The 24077-nt window shown below is 35.9% G+C and overlaps 2 protein-coding genes across 2 annotated transcripts; both read right to left on the reverse strand.

Annotated features, from left to right (window-relative positions):
• Positions 1-1843: 1843 nt before the first annotated feature.
• LOC148853049 (leucine-rich repeat receptor protein kinase HPCA1-like) lies at positions 1844-11937 on the reverse strand. Its single transcript, XM_088943332.1, has 19 exons — positions 11626-11937; positions 8321-8444; positions 8142-8213; positions 7963-8037; positions 7765-7836; positions 7499-7660; positions 7328-7402; positions 7179-7250; positions 6988-7059; positions 6832-6900; positions 6581-6655; positions 6424-6495; positions 6155-6286; positions 5582-6048; positions 5336-5488; positions 5066-5205; positions 4764-4983; positions 4443-4678; positions 1844-2421 (listed from the first exon to the last, which is right to left on the reverse strand). The coding sequence occupies exons 1-19, from the start codon at positions 11801-11803 to the stop codon at positions 1933-1935; spliced, it is 2955 nt and encodes a 984-aa protein (XP_088799458.1). The 5' UTR covers positions 11804-11937; the 3' UTR covers positions 1844-1932.
• An 8649-nt stretch (positions 11938-20586) lies between these two features.
• LOC148853050 (putative pectinesterase 63) lies at positions 20587-23548 on the reverse strand. The gene is made up of 4 exons (XM_088944698.1): positions 22915-23548; positions 22535-22741; positions 21433-21668; positions 20587-20807 (listed from the first exon to the last, which is right to left on the reverse strand). Exons 1-4 carry the CDS (start codon positions 23422-23424, stop codon positions 20648-20650), a joined length of 1113 nt encoding a protein of 370 aa, XP_088800824.1. The 5' UTR covers positions 23425-23548; the 3' UTR covers positions 20587-20647.
• Positions 23549-24077: the final 529 nt, after the last annotated feature.

A 24077-nucleotide genomic window follows, 5' to 3' on the forward strand; every position in this document is an offset into this window, starting at 1 on the left:
ACCTTCCCTCCTTTTCCTATTGATGAGGTTTGGTGTAGATCAATACCTCCTAAGGTTGGTAGTTTTTGTTGAGAAGCCTATCTGGAAAGAATCAACACTGGTGATTTACTCCAAAAGAAGAGACTCAATACTTGTTTGTCACCTTAGTGGTGTGTTCTTTGTAAAGTGGATGGAGAGATTGGTTTTCACCTACTAGTGTCTTTCCATTTTGCGATGTCAATTTGGGAATGGGCTTTGTCCCTATTTGGATGTAGTTGGAATCCCCCATCAGACTTGCAAGGCCTTTTTTCCCCTTCTCTTTTCAGGTGGCGGATAAAAAGGGGAAGGACAATGTGGAGAGGACTAAGGGCTGCAGTATGTTAGACACTTTGGGTAGAAAGAAACTCCATGATATTCTTAGAAGCTCAAAGAGGAGCAGCAGATCTTAGGGCTATCATTCATATTAGGGTGGTACAGTGGCTGAAATCTTTGGAGCTTTTCACAGATTACACTGTGGATGACATGTTGAGGAAGTGGGGTGAAATTGTAAGTTGCACACAAACTAAGTCAGTAATGAGTGTGGCTTGGACCCCTCCACCTAGTGGATTCGTGAAACTAAACTTTGATGGGTGTAGCAGGGGAAATCTGGGACAATCGGGGATTGGGGGTGTTTTTAGGGATGAAAATGGGGTCATTTCTGCCATGTTCTCAGGCCCAATTGGAGTGGGTGACTCCCTTAGAGCTGAAATCTTTGCAGTTATGGAAAGAGTCCAAAAAGCTAAGGAGTTGAACATCAGGAAACTCTTAATTGAAGGGGATTCAAAGGTGTTGATAGGGTGGCTGATTAAATATCACAATGGTTTATGGAAGTACAATAATGAGAAGAGGAAATTCAAGTGGTTGGTGCGGGAGATGGAAGTTAAGATACGTTGGGTTAAAAGATCGGCTAATTCCCTAGCTGATGGTTTAGCTAAATAAGGGGCAGAAAGAGATTCACTTTTTTGGGCCAAGGAGTAACTATAGTGTGTTTTCTTTCTTTTTTTCCTTTTCTTGAGATTCTTTGTTGCTCTTGGAAGTTAAGTGTGTTTGTCTTCCTATTATAAATCTTCTATTGATGAGTTAATGAAAGTGTTATTGATCAAAAAATAAATCTTATTGATTTTCATTTGCAGACGTGAAAAATGTGTTTTCCCCTCTTTATTGGTTGCCTTCCTTTTACCAATTCAAGCTTTACTGTTTCAGAGCTGCAAACATTGCTCTTCTCTATCAGTTGTTGACTCGTGTAATATGGGGGGTCTAGCTATCCCATCAACATAATGGTATATCCAAGTTACAACTCATATCAAGTCTCTCATTACCTTATTTATGCTTGGTAATTCATGTTGAACTCATGATGAAAAATAAAAAATGATAGTTCATGTGTTACTATTCTAGATTGGTAAAGAACCTAATTATTAACAATGGTTAAACTAAAACTGCCAGGTGGCTCATATTCAAATAAACAAAACAGCCAAAAAAAGGTTGTTGATATGTTTATTTCTACCTGGGCCTTCTCTATTAATGCCAATTGATGTTATTTATGCTCGATGCAATCAGTTTATTAGGATTTCCTTTTAAAGCCTCAAACCATATTGACCTTGAATTATGTATGTACAATTTGCATTGTATTGAACTAAACTACTAGTGTTGGTTGAGATTTTCTTGTTTTAAGTTGGTTATGTTGATTATTAGATATTTTTATCATTTGATTTTTGGAAAGTATATCTCACTTGGAAGAAGTGTTTACTTGCACCTTAATGATAAGAAGCCATTATCACTTCAGTTTTTTCTTAAACAACTTGTTCTGTGGAGATTTCTCTCAATAAATAAATAAATAGATAAATAATAAATAATAAATAATGAATTTAAATGATTTTTCATGCTCCACTCGCAATTGTAGAAAATTACCACAAACTACATGGGTTCAATTTTAGCGGGAAACATGAACCCACCACTATATTCAAAGGCATCACTTTTATTGAAATCATCTTCTGATAGAACATCTATATGATGTCGAGGAATGTGTGTCACAGATGAGGATGCATAGGTTGAATTTGTATTCTGCCCTTCATTTTGTAGTATGCTTTCTATCTCCTTGACCAAATAACTCATTGTTGGACGGTTTGTAGCTGATTCTTCCACACATCTCATGGCCAACTCTACAAATCTTACAAGGCCAAAAAGTTTTGCATCATTTTTAATGTTCAGATCAATAATCTCCTTCAATCCATTATTCTCTTTGTCATTCTCATCAATAATCATTCGCACTTCACGAACAATATACTTTCCTTTCTCTATGGGCTTCTTAGCTGTTACTAGTTCAAGCATTACTATGCCAAAGCTGTAAACATCACTCTTCTCAGTCAATTGTTGAGTCATGTAATACTCAGGGTCTAGGTATCCCTGCAACAAGAAGTCATAACCAGCTTAGCAGGTCAAGATGTGATCAGTATCCTAATAGCATAGTTATTCAGGTGCTAGGGCAAAGCCAAGTGACAGAGGAGCACCTAGTTGCATTGGTGATGATATTTTATGAAACTATTGTTTAATTTTATCTTGTTAAATACAAGAGGGAGAGATACATAGATAATGCATGTACAAATAAGAAAATGAAAAAGGAAAGTGTGTGTGTGTGTGTGTGTGTGTGTGTGTGTTGGTTTCAGATAAATATTGAAAAAGAAAACGAAGGGGTAGAGGAGTAATTAATTACAAAGAGAAAAACAATAAACGTGATGAAAGGAAATTAGAGGATATTCTTATGAAGAATTCCAAGATGGATGCTACTAGCTACTTGAAGTCCACATTATAGTGAGTATTTTACTAAGCTCATTATTTGGGGCTTTGATCAAATCCACACTTGCTAATCTGCCGGTCTACTTTTTGTCTGTCTTTAAGATTCCTACTAGGGAAGCTAAGAGGTTAGAGAAAATGATGAGGGACTTCTTGTGGGAGCCGGGGCAAGAGAAAAAGGATCATCTGGTTATATGGGAAATAGTTAATCAAAGTAAGGAGGAAGGAGGATTAGGAATAGGGAATATCACTTTCAAGAATGTAGCCCTTATAGGTAAGTGGTTATGGAGGTGGCCTTTAGAGAGGGAGAGGTTATGGCATGAAGTGGTGGCAAGTATCCATGGCTATTCCGGAAATGATTAGGATGCAGGGGTATCCAGATGGGCAACTCTTGCAATACCTTGGAAGGCAATTCATGGCATCCTCCCATAGTTCCTACCTTTGTAAGGTATGATGCTTGCTTTGGGACTCGTATTATTTTCTAGGAAGACACTTGGGTGGGAAATTTGCCCCTTAAGGATCTGTTCCCTTCTCTCTTCTCTATTTCCCTTTATAAAAAAAAAAAAAAAAAAAAAAAAAAAAAAAAAACCCTTTGTCGACAAATTAGGACCTTGGATTCCGCAAAGGGTTGAGGGATGAGGAATCCTTCTCAGTTTCTGAGCTCCTATTGTTACTTGATTCTGCTTGCCTGGACCGACTAAATCTTGATAGGAGGATTTGTCCTTTGACTCCGAAAGGGCTATTTACTTGTGCTTCTTTCTTTAATTCCCTCTGCTCCAGTTCTTCTCCTCGGGCTTTCCCTGTTAAGCAAGTGGGCTACTAGGGGCATGCTTGTAATTTCTGTTTCTTTTATTTTACATCATGTTAATACAAATAGAAAGCTGGGAGCCGCCAACTTCAGTTTTTTGGCTCTCAAATACTTTTTCTCTTCTCTTCTCTTCGTATCTCTCTTCTCTCTTCTCTCCTCTCTCTCTTCTCTCTCTTTTGGAAAGAAAAGACCCTTCATTCCCTCACCTATTTCTTCTTTTAAGCTAGCTATCTCTTTGTTGTTTGTTCTAACAGAAAGAGTTCTCTTTCTTTCCGATTTCTTACTCATTTCTTGTTGGAAAACAAACTGTCTGCTTGTTTCTTCATCTTACATCACCCAAAGTCATCCACCATAGAAAAGCCCATTGCCAGATCTTACGTAGGACCCCCTACTCTTTCTTACATCAGCCAAACTAGGCAATGTACTTTCTTGGAATTAAGTTCTTGAGTAAGCCTACTTAAACTAAAATATCATTCAGATTGAAAGGATCAATAATTTTACAGGATGTTTCTATAACTCAAGAATCTGGTGATGGCAATAGATATCCTAATCTAAAACTAAAGCCAGTTTAAATTTTCCTTTTCCTCCAAATGTTAATGGGTTTATTGAACCATAATCAAATAACATTTTTAATTTGATGCATCTTTTCCTTCTAAATATGTATCCTCGACAAATTGAAGTACTTATGAAGTCATACATTTGGCATTTGTTGATATTAGATATAATTGTGATTCTCTCAAGTAGAAATGTAGAATAATATAATGGCAATGCATTCTTGAAGAGAACTTCAAGATGGAAAAAGGCTGGTCTATGCAATAATACTTACCACTGTTCCTTTAACTTGGGTGGAAACATGCCCCTTAGAAATGTCTGATATCAGCTTGGATAGTCCAAAATCTGCAACCTTTGCAACTAAATTTTCATCCAATAGAATATTACTCGACTTAACATCTCTATGAATTATGGGGGGATTAGCATGTTCATGAAGATATGATAATCCTCTGGCTGAGTCTAGAGCAATTTGGAGTCTCCTCTTCCAATCTAGTTGAATTCCTGATCTCCCTGCAGTTGATGATTGCAGAATAATTTCTTACTATGTATTAAGATATACAAAATAGGAGAACATTTATGGAACTGCAAAACATACCAGACAAACTCTCCCAAAGCGTCCCATTAGGAATGAATTCATAGACCAGCATCTGCTCTCTTTGCTCTAAACAAAAGCCTACCAGGTTCACCAGATTTTTGTGATGAACCCGTGAAAGCAACTCAATTTCATTTCTAAATTCATGCCCACCCTGCATTGAACCTTGTGTTGCTCTTTTAATTGCTACCACTTGCCCACTAGAGATAATTCCTTTATAAACCTGGAAAGGGAACAAAGTTCACTATGTTGCCATGCATTGCTAGATATTAAGTGCTTTATGAGTTATAACAAATGGATAGTACCTTGCCATAGCCCCCAGATCCAATTTCATTGCTTTCTGAGAAATTGTTGGTGCACGCTCTGAGTTCATCATAAGAAAACAATCTAGCTCCTTTTAATTTTGGTGCACCACCATTATCACTACTCATTTGAAACAATGATGCTGCAAATGGTGGATAATAGTTCAGATAAGCAATTTATATTGGAAATTGCAACTTTTCAACATATTATCATATGCACTTGTAAATTTGGTATAGAAAACATAATATTCATAATTGCATGGAGCACATTACCAAATGGTTTAGTCAATTCAGTAGCTTTGTCTGCACGTTTCTTTTGTCGAATGGCATAGATTCCCACACCCATGAGTAAGAAGACCAAAGCAACACAAGAAATTGCTATTCCAGCAATGGCACCTGAGCTTAGTGAAGTTCCTTGACTTTCATCTGAAACAATTGTTTTGTTCATTTTTTATCAGATCCATCATTTCAAGGGGTATGACTCAAATTTTGTTTTTAAGCAAGAACAGAATAAGTTACCTGGGAAAAGGTAAACAAATGCATTAAATAAGTATGGCCCAAATATATCTGAAGGTTTATAAACTTGGTTGCTCAAATAAAACCCAATCCTTTGAACCTCTGTCCTGTTAAAGTACTTTCCATTTGACGGGAAGAGTTCCAATTGCATCTGTAGATAGTCATCCTTGTTGAAGAAGATGTTTTGGAGGGAAACTGAACCAGGCGCAAGGCTAAGGTTTACCCAAAGGCTCATTTCGAGTGAATGAAACATAGCGGTGTTGGACAATTCTCGGAAGGTAGGTGCTCTGAAAATTAAAATCCCTGTGTATGGATAGGCACAATCACAACTCTGAGGGTTCACACTTTGTTGTGGGGGACATGACTTGGAGCTACAGTTAGTCAGGTCAGTGGAATAAGCCTGTCCTGTTCCTTGAAGCTGGCAGTAGTGATCATTCGTGGTAATTGTACATACTGGATTTCCAACAAGTCTGCAACCCATGGTAATTGAAAATGAAAATTAGTAGTCAAAATAGATGAGAGTTCATATAGAGGACATTGTAAGGGAAAAGACTAGCAGTGCATGCATGATCTCACATTAGAGTGTTTGAGTATCCAGAGCGATTTACTGATTGAATATTGTTGTTTTGCAGATCAACGAACTGCAGTTGTTGGCCAATGTTGTTACCCATGTCTAGTGTGTTATTGAATGCATTATTTCTCAGTTTCCTGTCACAGAACTTGCAAAAGTTATAAACTGATGTTTGATAGGGTAATAAATTCTTTGTTTCTCTTGCAAGTTGCAACTATGTTTTAGTCATTTCATCTTGACAAGTTCTGACATTTCTCTAACCAAATATACTCACACTTGTTGTATTTGAGGGAGGCTAAAGAGATTTGATGGCACTGACCCCTCAAGTTGTCCATACTCCATAACTCTGCACCCACCATTAGCTTGAATCGTTAATTCAATGATGTTTCTCATATTCTGGAAAAGTTGAATTGGGTACATAAGAAACTTACAAAGTGGTTAAGGATCCAATGGTTGAGAACCACCTTGGAGCTTCTGCTTTGTCGAATGTGTTATTGCTCAAGTCCCTAGAGGAGAAAGCATGAATACAATTGTCAGTCTATGGTAGTAAGAGAATGAAAATACATTGACCCATGATGAATCTGCTCTCTTTCCTTTTTTTTTCTTTTCTTTTTCTTTTCCCTTTTGGTTTTATGTCTGGGTGTTTGCATTAGGAGTTTATAATCTCATTATGTTTTCTTACACATAATTGAGGGAACCCATTCCACTTAGGTCAGGTACTGATCCAGTCAGTTTATTGTATGCTAAATTCCTGCAAGAAATTAAAAGAGCATGAGTATAAAGTATACAAACCCTGAACAACCAGAAATGCTGACTGTGATCAGAAAAGATTTCTTACAATTCATTGAGGCTGGTAAGGTTGTTGAGGTTAGATGGAACTGGCCCGGTGAGAGAATTTCTATCAAGCCGGCTGTTGCAGAATGTGATTGTTTTACACATAAACCAACAAACCATGAAAATCAGGGATATGAGAAAATATAATCCATCACATTAACAAGCAAGCAATAGATATCATAGGCAATTACTCACAGAGCCTCAAGGGTCTTAACAAGACCCAATGTGGAAGGTATACTCCCATTTAATTGATTTCCATCAAATAGCCTATCAAGAAGCAAAATCTGTCATCATCGTGATCATCTTTGAAAGAGCAAGAAGATATGGCAGGGTGTTATGCTTACACATGTATTAGTACCATCTCAGAACTGAATAGCTTAGATGGAATGGCACCTGATAGTTTGTTTTTGTTGAAATGGCTGTAAGAGCATAAAAAAATTCAATAGCTGTCTGTGTGTTAAATAATTTGTTTTTTATCTATTTTTATTTTACCATTTCTATTGATTGGGACTCACAAATGTTTTGCTTTGAGAAGAAGATCCAAGCCTGGAAAATTGTTGTCAGAGACAGGCAAAGACCCTGTTAATTGATTATCTGCAAGGTCCAGCCAATAAAGTTGGGAAAGGCTACCCAAGGAAGGAGGTATACCACCAATGAAGTTGTTTGAATTAAGAGCCCTGAGGAGAGGGATGTTGAAGGAAGGAAATTAGATTTGTGTTATCATCAGTTTTTCATGGTTCCATCATGAAAAAATATATATTGAAAATTTTCTGAGCATTACAAGAAGGTGAGTTCTGCTAGGTTGCCTATTTCTGTTGGGATAGTACCAGTGAAGCCACAACCAGCTAGGATCCTGAAAGATTAAACAACAAAAAGAAAAAAATAAAGAAAAAGTAAGTAATAATTATAGAGTTAAATAAATTTTGTAATCCAGAGAGACTAAAAAAACGAATGGATGGTTGACTTGTAGGATCCTTACAAAATGTTAAGCTTTTGAAGATCTCCAATCCGTGGTGACAGGGGACCAGTGAGTTCCTTGTTGTATGAGAGATCCCTGTGACAACAGAGTTTATTCAAATCAAGTAAGTTATTCTACTTCTATCTTAAGCTTTAGTGAAGCCACTGTTGTTAGTACAGGGAAGGAGAGAAAGAACTCACAGGGTTGTCAATTCAGTGAATTGACCAATGTCACCGCTTAGTGTACCTTTTAAGCCCATGGTAGACAAACTCCTGAAAAGCACCATGAGAATTTGTTTAGTTTTTCCAATGGTAAAGAATAGAGTTTCTAGGAATGACAAAGAATGCTGGTTAATTTGAAGGAATGGAAGGAGACGCACAACGCAGTGATCCTGGAATTTCTGCAACTGACTCCTTCCCATGGTGTTCCACAAGGATCATCTGTCTTGCCCCAACTTGGTGGAATGTTCTGCCAGTGAGACATAAGAGATCGCAGTGCTACAACTGCTCCATCACCATTTTATCAGTTTGTCATTTCCTTTTCTTTGATGATGATGATGATGATGATGATGTACAGGTTCTTACGGGCTGTATTTGGCTTGACAGAGTTGAGGGAAAGTTATCAAGGAATTTTGTGAAATTCCTTGTGAGCTTTCAAGTGTCACTCAACTTTCTGTTTCTCTCGGTTGCTTGGTTCTTTGGAAAATAATTGAGAAAGGGAAAATTTTGGAGAAGTTATCAAGGAATTTCATAAATGCCTCAGGGAATTGGCCAATGTGAATGGCCAGGAATTTCAACAGATTTCTCTTAGGGGTGTTGGCCAATGTGAATGGTGTTATTTTCTAAAACCAAAACTACCACATCAGCCTATAGTCCAAGAGAAATTGAGCTTTGAAGTATTTGTTCTAATGGCTGTGTTTGGTTGCAGTGCAAATTTATTTGCACTATTACAAATGTATGGGAGTGTAAATGAAAAAAACGCAAATCATTTGTATTTCAATCAAACAAATTAAACTAAAATTTGAAGCAAAAAATAGGTCAAAATTTATATCCAAATCATTTGCACCGTCAGTAGCAGTGCAAATTTATTTGCATTGCAACCAAACACAGCCAAAACAATTTAGGGGATATTTGGCATCGATGCCAATTTCCTGAAAATCACTACCACGTTGGAACCACATCAGCGCTAAATTTCTGTTTCGTTGGTTGATTTTGGTGATTTTAGGTAAGGAAGCACCAGCATTGATGCCAAACAGCACCTTAAGTTTTATATTTTTATCAATATTACAATCCTAATATTACCCGATTTGGAGAGATTTCAAATTGCTGCTTTTGATTACTTTTAAGCCACTTACACGGTTCTCCGTTGACGCTTCTTATTCAAAACAACTTATCTAAAGCAAGCTTAAGCCCTCCTAAACTGGTTTATCCGAAACATAAGATGCTAATATCAGGATACAAAATCAATAGAGTTTTCAATAATTGGATTCAGGCTGGGACACGATGGGTTGGGCCCTAGATTGAATACCTGGATATGGAGTTCTAGCTTGGGTCTTAGTACTGTTTAGGGCTAATCGCTAATCTTGGCCAGTCAAGTAGGGGTGTTCATGAGTCAGGTTGAGTTGGTTTAATGGATTTTTTTTAATCGACCTGACCTATTTGGGTTACTTAAAGAGCAAACCAAAACCGACCTAACCTATTCAGGTTACTTAAAGAGCAAATCAAAACCAATCTGCCATTAAGTAAAATCGATTCAAACATCAAGGGTCGGTTGGGTCGGTTTGGCATTGTTTATGAACAACCCTATTTTGGTGTAAAATTTATTGTTCAAAAAAAGAAAACAATCCTAAAGAAAAAAGTATTTTGCATTTAACTAATGTTTTATTATTCTTTAATATTAAAAATAAGTAATTAATTAGAAAGAATAAATTAGGATAGGGATTGCCTAGTTAGGAAAAGACTAGAAAATTAGAAATTAACTCGATTTGTTTGGGTTTTCACACATAAAAACCAAAATCGAACCGAATTATCAATTTATCCCTCTTCATAACCCGAAACCGAATGATGGTGAAGAAAAACCAACCAAATCAAGTTAAATTAGGCCAATTTGGTCAATTTAATCACTTTGGCATTGAGAATACCAGGCCAATCATCCTGACATGTGCCACCCACATGAAGAGAGGTTACATGGTGTGTCATGGGTAGAACCGTAGATTATCTGAACTACATCTGGAAATGCTCCTAGTAATATTTTACCCCACAAGTAGAAGGGAATATGATAAAAATGGATTAGCTGAATTTGATAGCTCTGTTTTGGGCCGTGTGATTAATCAAAGCCCCAATGCCCCATCTCAGTTATAATTGTAGGCCATATAGACTTTATGGGTGGCAATTGACATGGGGGCATTATGAATTTATGTTTGATCCCACAGCCTGAAACACAGCTATCAAGTTTAGCTAACCCATTTCTTACTATCCATTTCCCGAGTAAGATATGACCCCATTTGTTCTGTAACTCATCTATGGTAGATATATCCAGTTGTGTTACCGTATGAATAGACCTGTTTATGGGCCAGGTCAGGCTGGGTTTGGGCCGAGTTTTGTATATGTATTAAGAGAATATATTCAGGTCCAAGCAAGAGTCCAATCAGAAATTTGAAAACAGAATTTCTTTTTCTTTTTTATTCAATAAAAAAGTATTTTATTTATATTAAAAACCTTCAAAACTCAAAAATAATAAACATCTCACTATTACTTGGAAAAAATAGAGAAAAACAAAGAAAAAATATTATATATATTTTTTTTATTAAATAAAATATATTTTTATTATTTAATATATAATATCAAGTCGGGCTTAAACTTGGGCCAGGCTCTTTTTTGAAAAAACCTAAGTCCAACCTGAAAAAAGCCGGACCTGACGCTTTAGGCCCGAACCTGAGCCCGCAAGCCTAAAATTATGACCAAGCTAGACTTATAATGGGCCAGGCCGGGCCAGCCTGTCGAACTACCCCGCCCATGAACAGATCTGCATATGAAAAAGGCCAGTGTGAAGAAATCCATTCCCTATAGTTCTGACAGTCCATTTTTATGGGATCTATATATCCCTACACTGAGGAATCAGGGTTTGCTCTTCACAGAGCGCACCTCACATCGATCACACAGCACATCCTCCTATGTATTGGAAACCTCCCCGATGAATAACACAACACAAGTATGAGAAACGCTCCTGATGTGCAGGTGGGACGTGTTGTGAAGTTGGTGTGAGGAGCAGAACCAAACTCTAGAGTCTAGACCAAGGATCTAAGGCGTGAAAATGAATTTATGCTCGAGTCGCGCTGACTCACTGCTCTTGCCTAATCTGATACAGATCCTTTAAAACGTTAAGGAAACTGTTTTAATTTGGATGCTTCAAGCAAATTGAAATTTTATAGAAACCAACAAGAAGAAAGAAATTAGAAGAAGAAAAGGAGGACATGAGCTTTTCTAGTTCTAGCCTCAAAGATGATGAAGAAACTAGGAGAGCAGATATAGCTATGTATCATTAATCCTCCTAGAATGAAGTTCTTTAAAGCTATTTCAGGTGGACAAAGTTGATTTGATCAGTATTACAGAGATGGGATAATATTGAGTCTACTACTAAGAAAGAACATGAGAAATAAATTCCAATTGGGGTCTACTACTTTACCATCTCCGGTATCTGTGGAAGCAGAGGCGACATGAAGACCTGCAACCAGAAACAGAATCCACTGAATCCATCTCATGATGATGGTATTGCTTTGCAAGAAGTAACCCAAACCCTCCATCTTTCTTTCTCTGATGCTAACATAAAAGATTTCTGATTTGGGTGGAGCAGCTGGTTTCATATTATCTAATGAAAAAGAAGCTAGTCCAGCCTTTCTATGTTCCTTCGTCGTCCTCTTTTTGAATTCAGAAGCCAATCTGCAGGAATGCAATGTCTTTCTCCGATTTGGGTGTTGTTTTCTTTCAAAGGACCATCCAATATTAATCTCTAAAAGTGGTTTAGTTTATAATAATTTATGTAAAGGTTCCAGTACTCCAGAACCCATAATTGAACCAGTCTCAACCATCAATTCTTTCATAACAACATCCTTGTTTACCACTCAAATGACGAATTAATTCAGGACAATAATACAAAATTAAGCCTGAGATAATTTATCTGAATAGTTTCTTTTTTTTTTTTTTGGCCTAAAGCCGTAAGTGATTTGATAGCTAGGTTAATTTAATATAATTTTGAAGTTTGAATTTTCAAGTGTGAATATGACTTGTTGCCAGAAAAAGGGAAAAGAGAAAAGAGGTAAAGAAATGGTCAACTAGGCATGGTCCATTATATTAAAACAAGCATTTGGCCTGGTTAGGTTTGAAAGAAATCGTTTCATTTGTTTGCTGATTTCATGATATTAACTATATTATATAATTAACTCAAAGAATTGCAGTCCAATGACTTGTTAATTGATTCATTAATTATTATTATTGTTATATTTAAATGTGCTTGCCTCTATACATTTTTTTTATAATAAAGCTCGAATGGTTTGTGGGAGAAGATCTATAATCCTGGATTGGAACTTATTTTCTTTTCTGTTGTGACAATCAGAACTTGTCCTGCTGCAACAGTATTCTTGGATATATATCAGGAATGCTTGAAAACAATGTTTCAACCACCATAATATATACATATCACAAAAAATGTTTATTTAATCAGCTGATAGTTTTGAAATAAACATTAAAAAAAACCCTTGCATGTATGAACGCTACTTTCATCACACTCCAAGGTAGGGGTGTCAATTTGACTGGATTTGGTCCAATTTGATCCAGTCCAATATGAGTCTATTATAAATGGACTAGGTCCAATTTAGTTCAATGAATATTTTGGATCAGTCCAATTCAATGTCTGGACTATCCAATCTATTCAAATTCATTTTGATTTAGATTGGTTTTCAATCCAGACGTAGTCCATTGACACCTATATTCTTTTCTTATATCAATGAACCAGATATTGGCTTAATCCAACCCAATCTAATATAAATTTATTACGGACGAATCAGGTTCAATCTAATCTAATAAATATTTTGGATTGAATTGGTCCAATCCAATATATCTTATTGGTCTGTCCAATCCATCCAAATTGATTTTGGATTGGACTGGTCCATTAACACCCTTACTCCAAGGGAGGGTGGTTTACCACTGTGTTGATTGATCGACTAATAGAAATAATGAAAAAAAAAGTAGAAGAAGAAGAAGAAGAAGATTTTGATTTTTTAATAATTGTTATACGTGATGAGCGCGATAAGATTGAAGAGGTTGTTGCTTGGAGTCAAATTTTCGTTTTACTTAGTCTATTTTTCTGTTTCAATAAATCCTAGTTTTTAGGGATATTATTAGTTGACCTATTCCATTGCTTTGATAATCACGTAGCTAAGATAAGGCTAACGAGTACTGATTTTACGCTTTCCGATAGACTTGTAAATGGTTATAAAAACCAAGTATAGTTTCAATAAAACGGCAAGTCATTCGGTCCATTCTGTTGAGCTCTTGTTATTGCATTCGATGGTTGCATTCAATTGTCTCTAACACAGTGGTATCAGAGCCACATTGGGCCTAAGAGGGAGGAAAGCCACAGTCTTTTGATTGACTTGTAAACACAAGAAAGTTTGAGAGAGATGTTGAGTACAAGAGAATGTTCTTTCATCCAACCAGCCATTCCACGTTTTGATGGTCATTATGACCATTGGAGCATGCTCATGGAAAACCTCTTAAGATCCAAGGAATAATGGAGCTTGGTCGAGACAGGATATGAAGAACTGCAAGCAGGTGAAGCTGTGACAGAAGCGCAACAGAAGAGGCTCGAAGAGATGAAGTTAAAGGAAGTACGAAGGGAATGCTAGAGTTAAGCGGTCAATCCTTCAAACTTTGAAGAGGGAATTTGAGACTCTCGAAATGAAGTCAGGTGAATATGTTACTGAATATTTTGGTAGAGTTATGTCAGTAAGTAACAAAATGAGATTTCATGGGGAGCAAATGCATGATGTCACCATTGTTGAGAAGAATCTTAGGTCCTTGATAGACAAATTTAACTATATTGTTTGTTCTATCGAGGAATCTAAGGACACTGACACACTCACCATCGATGAATTACAAAGTTCATTAATCGTACATGAACAAAAGTTTCACAAGAACAATGGGGAGGAGCAAACTCTAAAGGTGACCACAGATGAGGGAGTTGGAGCAAGAGGACAGAGGGCGTCAAGCCTTCAATAAAGCCACAGTGGAATGCTACCGATGTCGTCAACTCGGTCATTTTAAGTATGAGTGTCCTACATGGGATAAGGAGGCCAATTATGCCGAATCGGATAAGCATGAGGAAATGTTTTTGATGGCTTACATAGAAAGGCATGAAGGAAAACATGATGATGTATGGTTTTTAGGTTCGAGCTGCTCAAATCATATGTGTGGAGATGCTATGATGTTCAGTGAATTAGATGAAAGTTTCAGGCAGCAAGTAAAACTCGGGAATAATTCCAAGATGACAATAAAAGGAAGAGGAAATGTCAGACTACAGTTGAATGGTCTCAACCATGTCATCACAGAAGTCTTCTATGTGCCAGAGTTGAAAAATAACCTTCTGAGTATCGGACAGTTGCAGGAGAAGGGGCTAGCCATTCTCATTCATGGCGGAATGTGTAAAATCTATCATCCAAATAGAGGTCTAATTATTCAAATTGCTATGTCAGCAAATAGAATGTTCATCTTGCTAGCCAATACACAAGAGAAGAAGGAGGCATGCTTTCACACAAGTGCACAAGATCTCTCTGACTTATGGCATCACAGATATGGCCATTTAAGCCATAAAGGTCTCAATACCTTGCAAACCAAGAATATGGTATGTGGATTGCCTCATCTTCCTTTTACTACTGTGGTGTGCACTGATTGTTTGAACAGAAAGCAACACCGAAACTCCATTCCTAAGAAGAGTGCATGGAGGGCAACCCAAAAACTGCAGCTCATACATGCAGACATATGCAGTCCAGTGACTCCCACATCAAATAGCAAGAAGAGGTATGTCTTATGCTTTATTGATGACTTTAGTAGAAAAGCATGGGTTTACTTCTTAGTTGAAAAATCAGAAGCTTTGAATTCATTTAAATGCTTTAAGAAACTTGTTGAGAAGGAGACAGGAATGTATATCATTTACGCACTGATAGAGGGGGTGAGCTCAACTCAGAGGAGTTCAATGAGTTTTGTAGACAGTGTGGTATCAAAAGGCAGCTTACCAATGCATACACTCCACAACAGAATGGAGTGGCCGAGTGAAAGAACTGAACAGTGATGAATATGGTTCGTTCAATGCTCTCAGAAAAGAAGATCCCCAACACCTTCTGGCCTGAGGTAGTAAATCGGGCCATATACGTGCTAAACAGAAGTCTTATAGTGGCGGTCAAGAACATCACTCCTTAAGAAGCATGGTCCAGTGTAAAACCCACAGTGGAACAATTTAGAGTCTTCGGGTGTGTGGTACATGTTCACGTGCCAGACGCCAGGAGAACTAAACTAGAGAACAAGAGTTCAAGATGCGTGCTTTTGGGAGTTAGTGAGGAGTCGAAGGGCTATAGACTGTATGATCCAGTGGCAAAAAGGGTGGTGACTAGCAGAGACGTTGTATTTGAGGAAAATAGATAGTGGGAGTGGGACACTAGCTATGAGGAACAAGTGTTGGTAGATCTTGAGTGGGGTGATGACAAGAATGACACAGATGATGAGCATGAAGCAGAAGGTGATGAGAATCTTGAAGCTTTTAGTGAAAAAGAAGCTGTGGGAGATGAAAATCATACAGCCGAGAAAGTTGTATCTAATCAAGTGAACACAGGAAGGTCTGATGTTAGAGAAAGAAGGGTCAGACAAGCTCCTATTTGGATGGAAGATTACGTCAACGGTGAAGGACTATCCGAGGAAGAAATTGAGCTCAATATGGCTCTTGTTGTTTCTACAGATCCCATCAACTATGAAGAGGCAATGAAGAATTCAAAATGGAGATTGGCAATGGATTCGAAGATTAACTCAATTGAAAAGAATCAGACCTAGATACTTATTGACTTGCCAACTGGTGCCAAAACCATTGGAGTAAAATGGATTTATAAAACAAGGTTGAACGAACTTGGAGAAGTAGACAAGTACAAGGCTCGGTTGGTAGCTAAGGGTTACTCTCAACAAGGGGTAGACTTCACTGAAGTATTTGTTCCAGTAGCTCGTATGGATACAGTGAGGATGACAGTGGCACATGCAGCGCAAAAAGGTTGGAAGATTTACCAGTTGGATGTAAAATCAGCATTTCTCCATGGTGAACTCAATGAAGACGTGTATGTGGGGTGAGAAAAAAGGGAGGGAGCATAAAGTGTATAAGCTGCATAAAGCTTTGTACAGTCTAAAACAAGCTTCACGAACTTGGTTTAGCCGTATTGAAGCTCATTTCATTAGTGAAGGCTTCCAAAAATGTCCAAATGAGCAGACTTTATTCACCAAGAGGAGTAGTGAAGGTAAAATACTGATAGTAAGTATTTATGTGGATGATCTAATTTACACTAGTGATGATGAGGATATGATGTCTAATTTTAAGAATTCTATGATGAAAGATTTTGACATGAATGATTTGGGGAGGATGAGATTCTTTCTTGGCATTGAAGTGTTACAGAGACCGGATGGCATTTTCATCTGTCAAAGGAGGTATGCCACTGAAGTGTTGAAACGTTTTGGGATGTTTGAGAGCAAGTCAGTAAGTAGCCCGATTGTGCCAAGTTTCAAAATGGGTAGAGATGTTCATGGAGTCACAGTGGATGAGACGTATTTCAAACAAATGGTGGAAAGTTTGATGTACCTCATGGCAACTCATCCAGATATAATGTTCAGTGTTAGTTTGATCAGCAGGTACATGGCTAAACCCACTGAACTTCACTTACAAGCTGCCAAAAGGATTTTGCGATACTTGAAAGGCACTGCAAACTATGGGATTTTGTATAAGAAGGGAGGGGAAGAAGAACTACTTTCTTTCACGGATAGTGACTATGCAGGTGATATAGAAGATCGTAAAAGCACGTCTGGCTATGTGTTTATTTTAAGCTCAGGCGCAGTATCATGGCCGTCCAAAAAACAATCCATAGTTACGTTGTCAACCACTGAGGCGGAATTCGTGGCTGCTACTGCATGTGCCTGCCAGGTAGTATGGATGAGAAGAGTGTTAAAAAGGTTGAGTCATAAATAGAAGGGTTGCACCACTATCATGTGTGACAATAGTTCAACGATCAAGCTTTCAAGAAATTTAGTTATGCACGGAAGGAGCAAGCACATTGATGTGTGGTTTCATTTCTTGAGAGATCTTACAAAATATGGTAAAATTGAACTAATCCACTGTGGAACTCAGGAGCAGGTGGCTGATCTGATGACGAAGCCATTGAAGTTAGAAGCATTTCAGAAACTCAGAAAGATGATGGGAGTGTGTGAAGCTATTGATGTAAACTAATTGCAATCTGCAGTTAGTTTAAGGGAGGGCATGAAGAGGTCGTTGATTGGAGTCAGATTTTTGTTTTACTTAGTCTGTTTTTCTGTTTCAATAAATCCTAGTTTTTAGGGATATTATTAGTTGACCTATTCCATTGCTTTGATAATCACGTAGCTAAGATAAAGCTAACGAGTATTGATTTTACGCTTTCTGTTAAACTTGTAAATGGTTATAAAAACCAAGTACAGTTTCAATAAAATGGCAAGTCATTTAGTCCATTCGGTTGAGCTCTTGTTATTGCATTCGATAGTTGCATTCAATTGTCTCTAACAAAGATGATGAACCGCCTTGTTTCTTGAGTGACGAATATAAGTGTTTTTTTATATAAGTAAAATGTTCATTAACTAAACAAAAAATATGGGTCCATACTCTGGTCACTGAGGTGGAATGAACCACTATTAAACTCGCATCCTCTGAATCCTTCCACCTTTTACATGAATCTTCCAAAATCTAGCAATTAGCGTGCTCTCTCTCATTCTTTTTTCATCTCCTATCAATGGTTTGGTTTTTCACACAACCCAATAATGCACAACTGCATCAATGTGAGATCTATAAACCATTGAATCATCATCTGTGCCCCCCAGCACATCCTAACCGTGTCCATGTCACCATGTCTCTCTTTGCTCCAAACCTTCTTTCAAAATTTTTTGTATTTTTTGAATTTTTTTTTTTTTAGTTTCACGTAATTACCCATTAAACCAATAAAAAAATAGCATATGCTAAGTTATCTCTAACAACCAATAGATAAAAAAAGAGTGATTTGCTTTTCTAATGTCTAGCCAAGTGGCATCACCATCCTCACTTTCTCCTAAATTATTGCTAATCCTATTTCTCTCCTAAATTATCTCTAATTTTTATTTATCCTCTCCCCCACTTTTTATCTATATCTATCTAAAGAAATATTAAGTAAAAAAATCTAGAATTATTTAAATATTATAACAAAATTGTACAATAACTTTAAGATATTTATTAAAAACACAAAAAAATTACTATAGATTTAATAATGTTGGTGTTTTTAATAATTTTATATTTTTACAAAATTATATACTAACAATATAAACTAAAATTTTACAGATTATTCAATTTAAATTTTATTCAAATAATAAAAATTTAGAATTAAAAAATAAAATATCATTTAAATATTTCAATAACTAAATATCTTAAATAGCTTAATATTTATATAACAAAAGATTTAATATTACGTAATAAATTTAATAAAAATAAAATTCAAATAACAAAAAAACTTAAATATTTTACATATTACTTAAATATTTAAATAAAATAAATAATTTAAATAATTAAATATTTAACATAACTAAATTTTAAATAGTCAAATTAACGAAATTATGTAATAAATTTAAAAAAAAATCTTAAAAGTAAAAAAATAATTATAATAGATTTCATTATATTCAAATTAATAATATTTTACAAAATTAATAACGAAATTATGCAATATTAGTATAAATTATACTTTTATGGATTATTAAATTCAATAAATAATTAATACTTTATAAATTGAAACAATGATATAATTTAAATAACTAAATAATAATGTAAATAACTAATTTAACTTATATCAGTTAATAATTCTAGAAAATAATTTTATATGTACTAAAATTAAAATTTGTTGTGTTTTCAGTAATTATTTATTGTTTTTGTGATAAATATATTTTTAATAATTATGTACAAATCTAATTTTGTTTTTCTATTTAACAGAAAATTTTCAATAATTATTGGAGAATAAAATACAATTATTTAAAGTTTAAATTTTAATTTATTATACTTATTGTATTTATTGTAATTTTGTTATAAATTTATTTTTAGTAATTATGTATGTATGTTATAATTTATTGATTAATATTTATTAGAGATTAAACTATCAATTGACTAATTTATTATATTTTTAGTATTTATTGTATTTTTGTAATTATTGTATCTATTATATTTTTATTTGTTATTTATTTTCTTTTATTATAAATTTATTTTAAATAATTGTGTATTCTCGCTATAAATTTTCATTATTTATTGGAGATTAAACTATTGTTATTTATTAGAGACTAGACTATTAATTTAACTGAAATTAAAAATGTTTACGGGTTGGTTTGGTTCAATTGAATGTTGTTTGGCCAACCAAATCGACTTGGTCAGGTTGGAGAGATGGTTGTCCAAAAACGACTAACCATTAGAGTCTGTTTGATTGTTGAGAAAAGGATGGGAAAATGGTTTATTCTCTAATGATTCTCCCTTCCCGGTGTTTGTTTGTAGGAACACAATGTTTTGGGATGAGAAAATTGTGGGATGTAGGATCTCAAAAATGGGCAAGCCAATCAGCCAACTCGAGTTGTATCGGTTTAGGTTGAATTTTCATTTTGGTTAATCGATTCAAAAGATTTAAACTTTAAGAATTAAATTTAAATTAAAAAATTATAGTGGTATTATTAAAAAAATAAATTAACAAACTTAAATTACGATATTTTAGACTAGGGAATATGAAAAAATTCCCACTTTGCTGTATTAAAAAAATTAGATTTATATTATAAAATATTAATAGATTTAAATTATGATATTTTGTCCGTTTACAAATGACCAAAGCAAAACTGACTTTACCTATTCAAGTTGGGAAGTTGCTGAACCAAAACCAATTGAAAATACTAAAGGGCTGACCAACTTGAATTGAATTGGGTCGGGTTGGTCTGTTGTATTTTTCGGTTTGCTTTTCTTGATTCAATCAGTTTTTGGCTTTTCGATTTTTATGAACACTCCCTTTGGCAGAGGCAAAAGCTTTGTTGTGAGGTAGGAGAGTATTTGCTTAAGTAAGTACGATCCTGTGGGCAAGAGCATTCCCAAATTTCATCGTCTCTCAATTTATATAAACCTCATTCTATTTTTCTTTTCTCTTTTTTGTTTGTGGCATTTTAATTTCTTTCTTATCACGTGAGCTGCATCAATAATATGAGATCGGCTTCTATCAGGGCAAACCTTTTTAACATCCTTTTGCAAATACATTATTAGATCAAACGGATTTTGCCCTGACTGAAACGGAACTCAACAATATAAAAGAAGAAGAAGACACGACTCTGAAACTTCAACGTTTGAATATATATTAGATAATGAAAATACATTATTAGACCAGACTTCTTTACAGTACGGGAGGAGGGAGAAGCCAAGTAATGCCGTGAATGTAGGTCAAACTCAAGAAGGGCTCAGCTTCTTGTTTGGTTAGTAATTTCACAAAAGGCACACGTCTCTTCGTGGCTGCCCCTGGACCCTTGCACTCGTACTCTCCATAGAAAACAGTCCTGTGCAATGATAAACCATACAGTATCAGCTATCAACTATTTAAACCTGAAATAGTTTATTAATATATTTAATTGACAATTGTGCTCCATGGTTATTTCTTATTTAGTGCATAGCCATAAAAGGGATAATCATCAATATATGTTCCTCTAGCTATCTTAATAATGAAATTAAGATGTAGTCTCTTAATACAATGTTTTTAAAATCAGACCAAACTGGATGATCGGACTAAAAAAATTGGGAACCAGTTATCTGATCAGTTCTGTTTTATTCTAAAACTTCTTTTGGTCAAAAATTATTGATTTGGTTAATGAATCATTAATACTGGTGGTTGAATTTGACAATCATTCGACTCAAAAATAGTTTTTGGCCATTTTTGGATTTTTATTTTATTTTTATCAAAATAAACTGTCAATTCAGACCGGACAATCAAACCATTCAACCCGAAAACCAGTCAGAATGGTTCCCTGTATTATCCGATTTTAAAAACCTTGTTTTAATATTTAGATAGAGTGAATTTTATGACAATTAGAGTCATATCTTTCAGTTTCATCAGTTAATTAATATTATCCATCTTATTAATTAATAAGATTAGTTTAGTGAGTGCAGTTGCTATATAATACGTACTTATCACGGCTTGCCACTCCGAAGTTGGACCAGCCTTCAGCTTTGACGTGAGTGCCCATGTACGTGTAAGCATACACAACCCTACCTCTATCTTTCCACGCCCGACCTAGATAAGTTTCTCCATTACCTGTAATTTTGCAATGTATAAAACTGTACCCGCTGTCGTCATCTACCCTCTCCCTTGCTTGTGCCGTGATAAAGGCGGTACGATTAGAAACCGAATGAAGCTCCGTGTTCTGCAAATTAAAACCACTTTAACACTTGATAACAAACAAAAAACCAATATAGCAACTTATTTATCAATGTTCTTTAATTTCTTAGGTAAAAAAGATAATGACCCTTTTAGTTATGAAAATTCATTATTAAAATAGGTAATTTTGTCCCGTTTGACAATTTTTCAGGATAAGTGATACCATAGGGAAAATGAATTTTTTGTATACCCCATGTAAATCTGAAAAAAGAGCATAAATATTTGAGCCAATGGAATCAAAATGCACTTTTTTCTCTCAAAATCCAAAAAAAAGAACACGCCCCTAATGTTATGCTTCACTCAAAATCCAAAAAATGAGCACACCCTTAGGTTTTGTTCTTTTACAAAGAGGCTATTTATCCGAGTAAGTGCCCTTACCCATATTCTTTATTGATAAATTTACCTACATAAATGAAGCCTCTCAACTTTCTCATATTCTTTTTTGTCTCACCCAAGTCCATGCTTTTTATTGATAAATTTTTTGTCATATTTACCCTTGGACCCAAATCCATGCTTTTTAGATTATATTGTGTTAATGGGTATTTTTGACATTATATTTTTAGCATTTATTCTCAACTTGGAACTTTAGTAAGAAGAGGCTGACATTTCCTTGGGTAAGTGATAAAAATCCTCAAAAATAAGTATATACTTTTTAGATTATAGTGTCAATGGGTATTTTTGATATATTATATTTTTAACATTCATTCTCAAGTGGAACCTTGTAACATTTTCTTGCCTAAGTGATACCTAGGTAAAATATATTTACCATCAACCCACCTAAATCCTGAAAAATAAGGCAGGGGATTTGGTCGATGAGAGACGCACATATCACATATAGAGAGAGATGCATACCAAATAAATAGACTTGCCATTGCCGAAGATGTAATCAACGGTGCCTTCAATGTAACAGTCCTTGAAGAAATGCCTGCCTTTATCATCGCACAAGGTGTCTTGGAATCCAATGAAGCTGCATCCATAAAACGCAGCCATGTCGCCGGAGATCCTCATGGCCACTGCCTGAGCTCCTTCTCTCTTTCCATCAGGCTCCGGTGCAGAATTCTGAAAACCATTCAAAAATAAACAGAATCCTATGATCATCAAATTAATGGGTTCTAACTTCCATCTTAATTAATCGTAGACTATAAGAATAAGGCTTCTGGCCAATCTCAGACTCAGACCATGCATGCATGAGACATAAACGTTGATTATATATATATCAAAAATAAACCGACCTTGAATAAGATATTAACGGCCATGAAGTAATCAGACTCTACGATAACGCTAGCACTATCCACAGTCCCGTAGTCCTTGGCTGTCCCATGGTACACCAACGTCGGCTTGTCCTTGGGCAATGCAAAGAACGTAACGAAGGGCTGCGATCTATTCACCTTGATCTTTTCCTCAAACACACCGGGTCCTATCCAAACGATGGTCCTCTTGGTGTTCCCTGCCGGAATACTACTGATGGCCTCCGTCACCGTCTTGAAGTCGCCAGCGCCATTTTTCCTCACCTTGATCACTCTTCGACTTGCCTCGGCAGCCTTCAGAGCCGGCTCGAGAGCAGTGTCCACACCTTCTCTGAGCTCTTCTTTCCGTGCAACATAGGCCTGAATATGCTTTTGGATCCAACGATCTATTTCAGTTTCTCCTTGGGAGAGGGCGGTACTTGGGACCTCGATGACAATCAAAAGAATGAGCAGTAAAGCTTTAACAGCGGTACTGGATGTCACCTTTCCGGCCATATTTTCTGACCGGAGGTGAGCTCCGTCATGGGAAGGGAAGGGATGGTAACTTTATAGGCTAAAAGTTCTAACTAGATTGTGAAATAAAGCGCACATTACGGCCACATTGCGTTGCGTGGTTGGCATTTGGCAACTTGGGAAGTTAGTGAGGATCTTCTGTTTATCTGTTATGGATATGAAAGAAATGTTGGTTGAGCAGATTATTCGCATAACCTATTCCACCCTTCGTCCCATACCAATAAACAAGGAAAGAAAATGGGCATCAGGTTTGATCGGTTACTGGTTCCTAAACGATTTGGATCTGGACAGGGTGCATAGTTGAATCAATAGTATACATTTATTTCCCAGTGCGGATGGTAAGAACCGGATCCAACCCAAATTGTAATTTTGTCCAAGTTGATGGAAAGTTAGAAACAACACTTGATCCTTTAATTTGAAAAAGATGTAATTATAGCAAATAAAATATATATGGGTTTGGAGCGGAACCACACCCGATTCATTTAATGATTAGTTATGAGTTCAAAGCATATTCCGGCTCCGGTGATAGTATCAGAATTGATGATATCATTATCAAAAGATATTCCCAATATTCCATGATGTGATTGTGGGGCGGAGATGTGAATTCATTATTTGTGGTGATATAGGGACTTGAG

The sequence above is a fragment of the Nelumbo lutea genome, chromosome 5 (assembly GCF_056320005.1).
Source record: "Nelumbo lutea isolate HS-2025 chromosome 5, American lotus-T2T, whole genome shotgun sequence".
NCBI lineage: Eukaryota > Viridiplantae > Streptophyta > Magnoliopsida > Proteales > Nelumbonaceae > Nelumbo > Nelumbo lutea.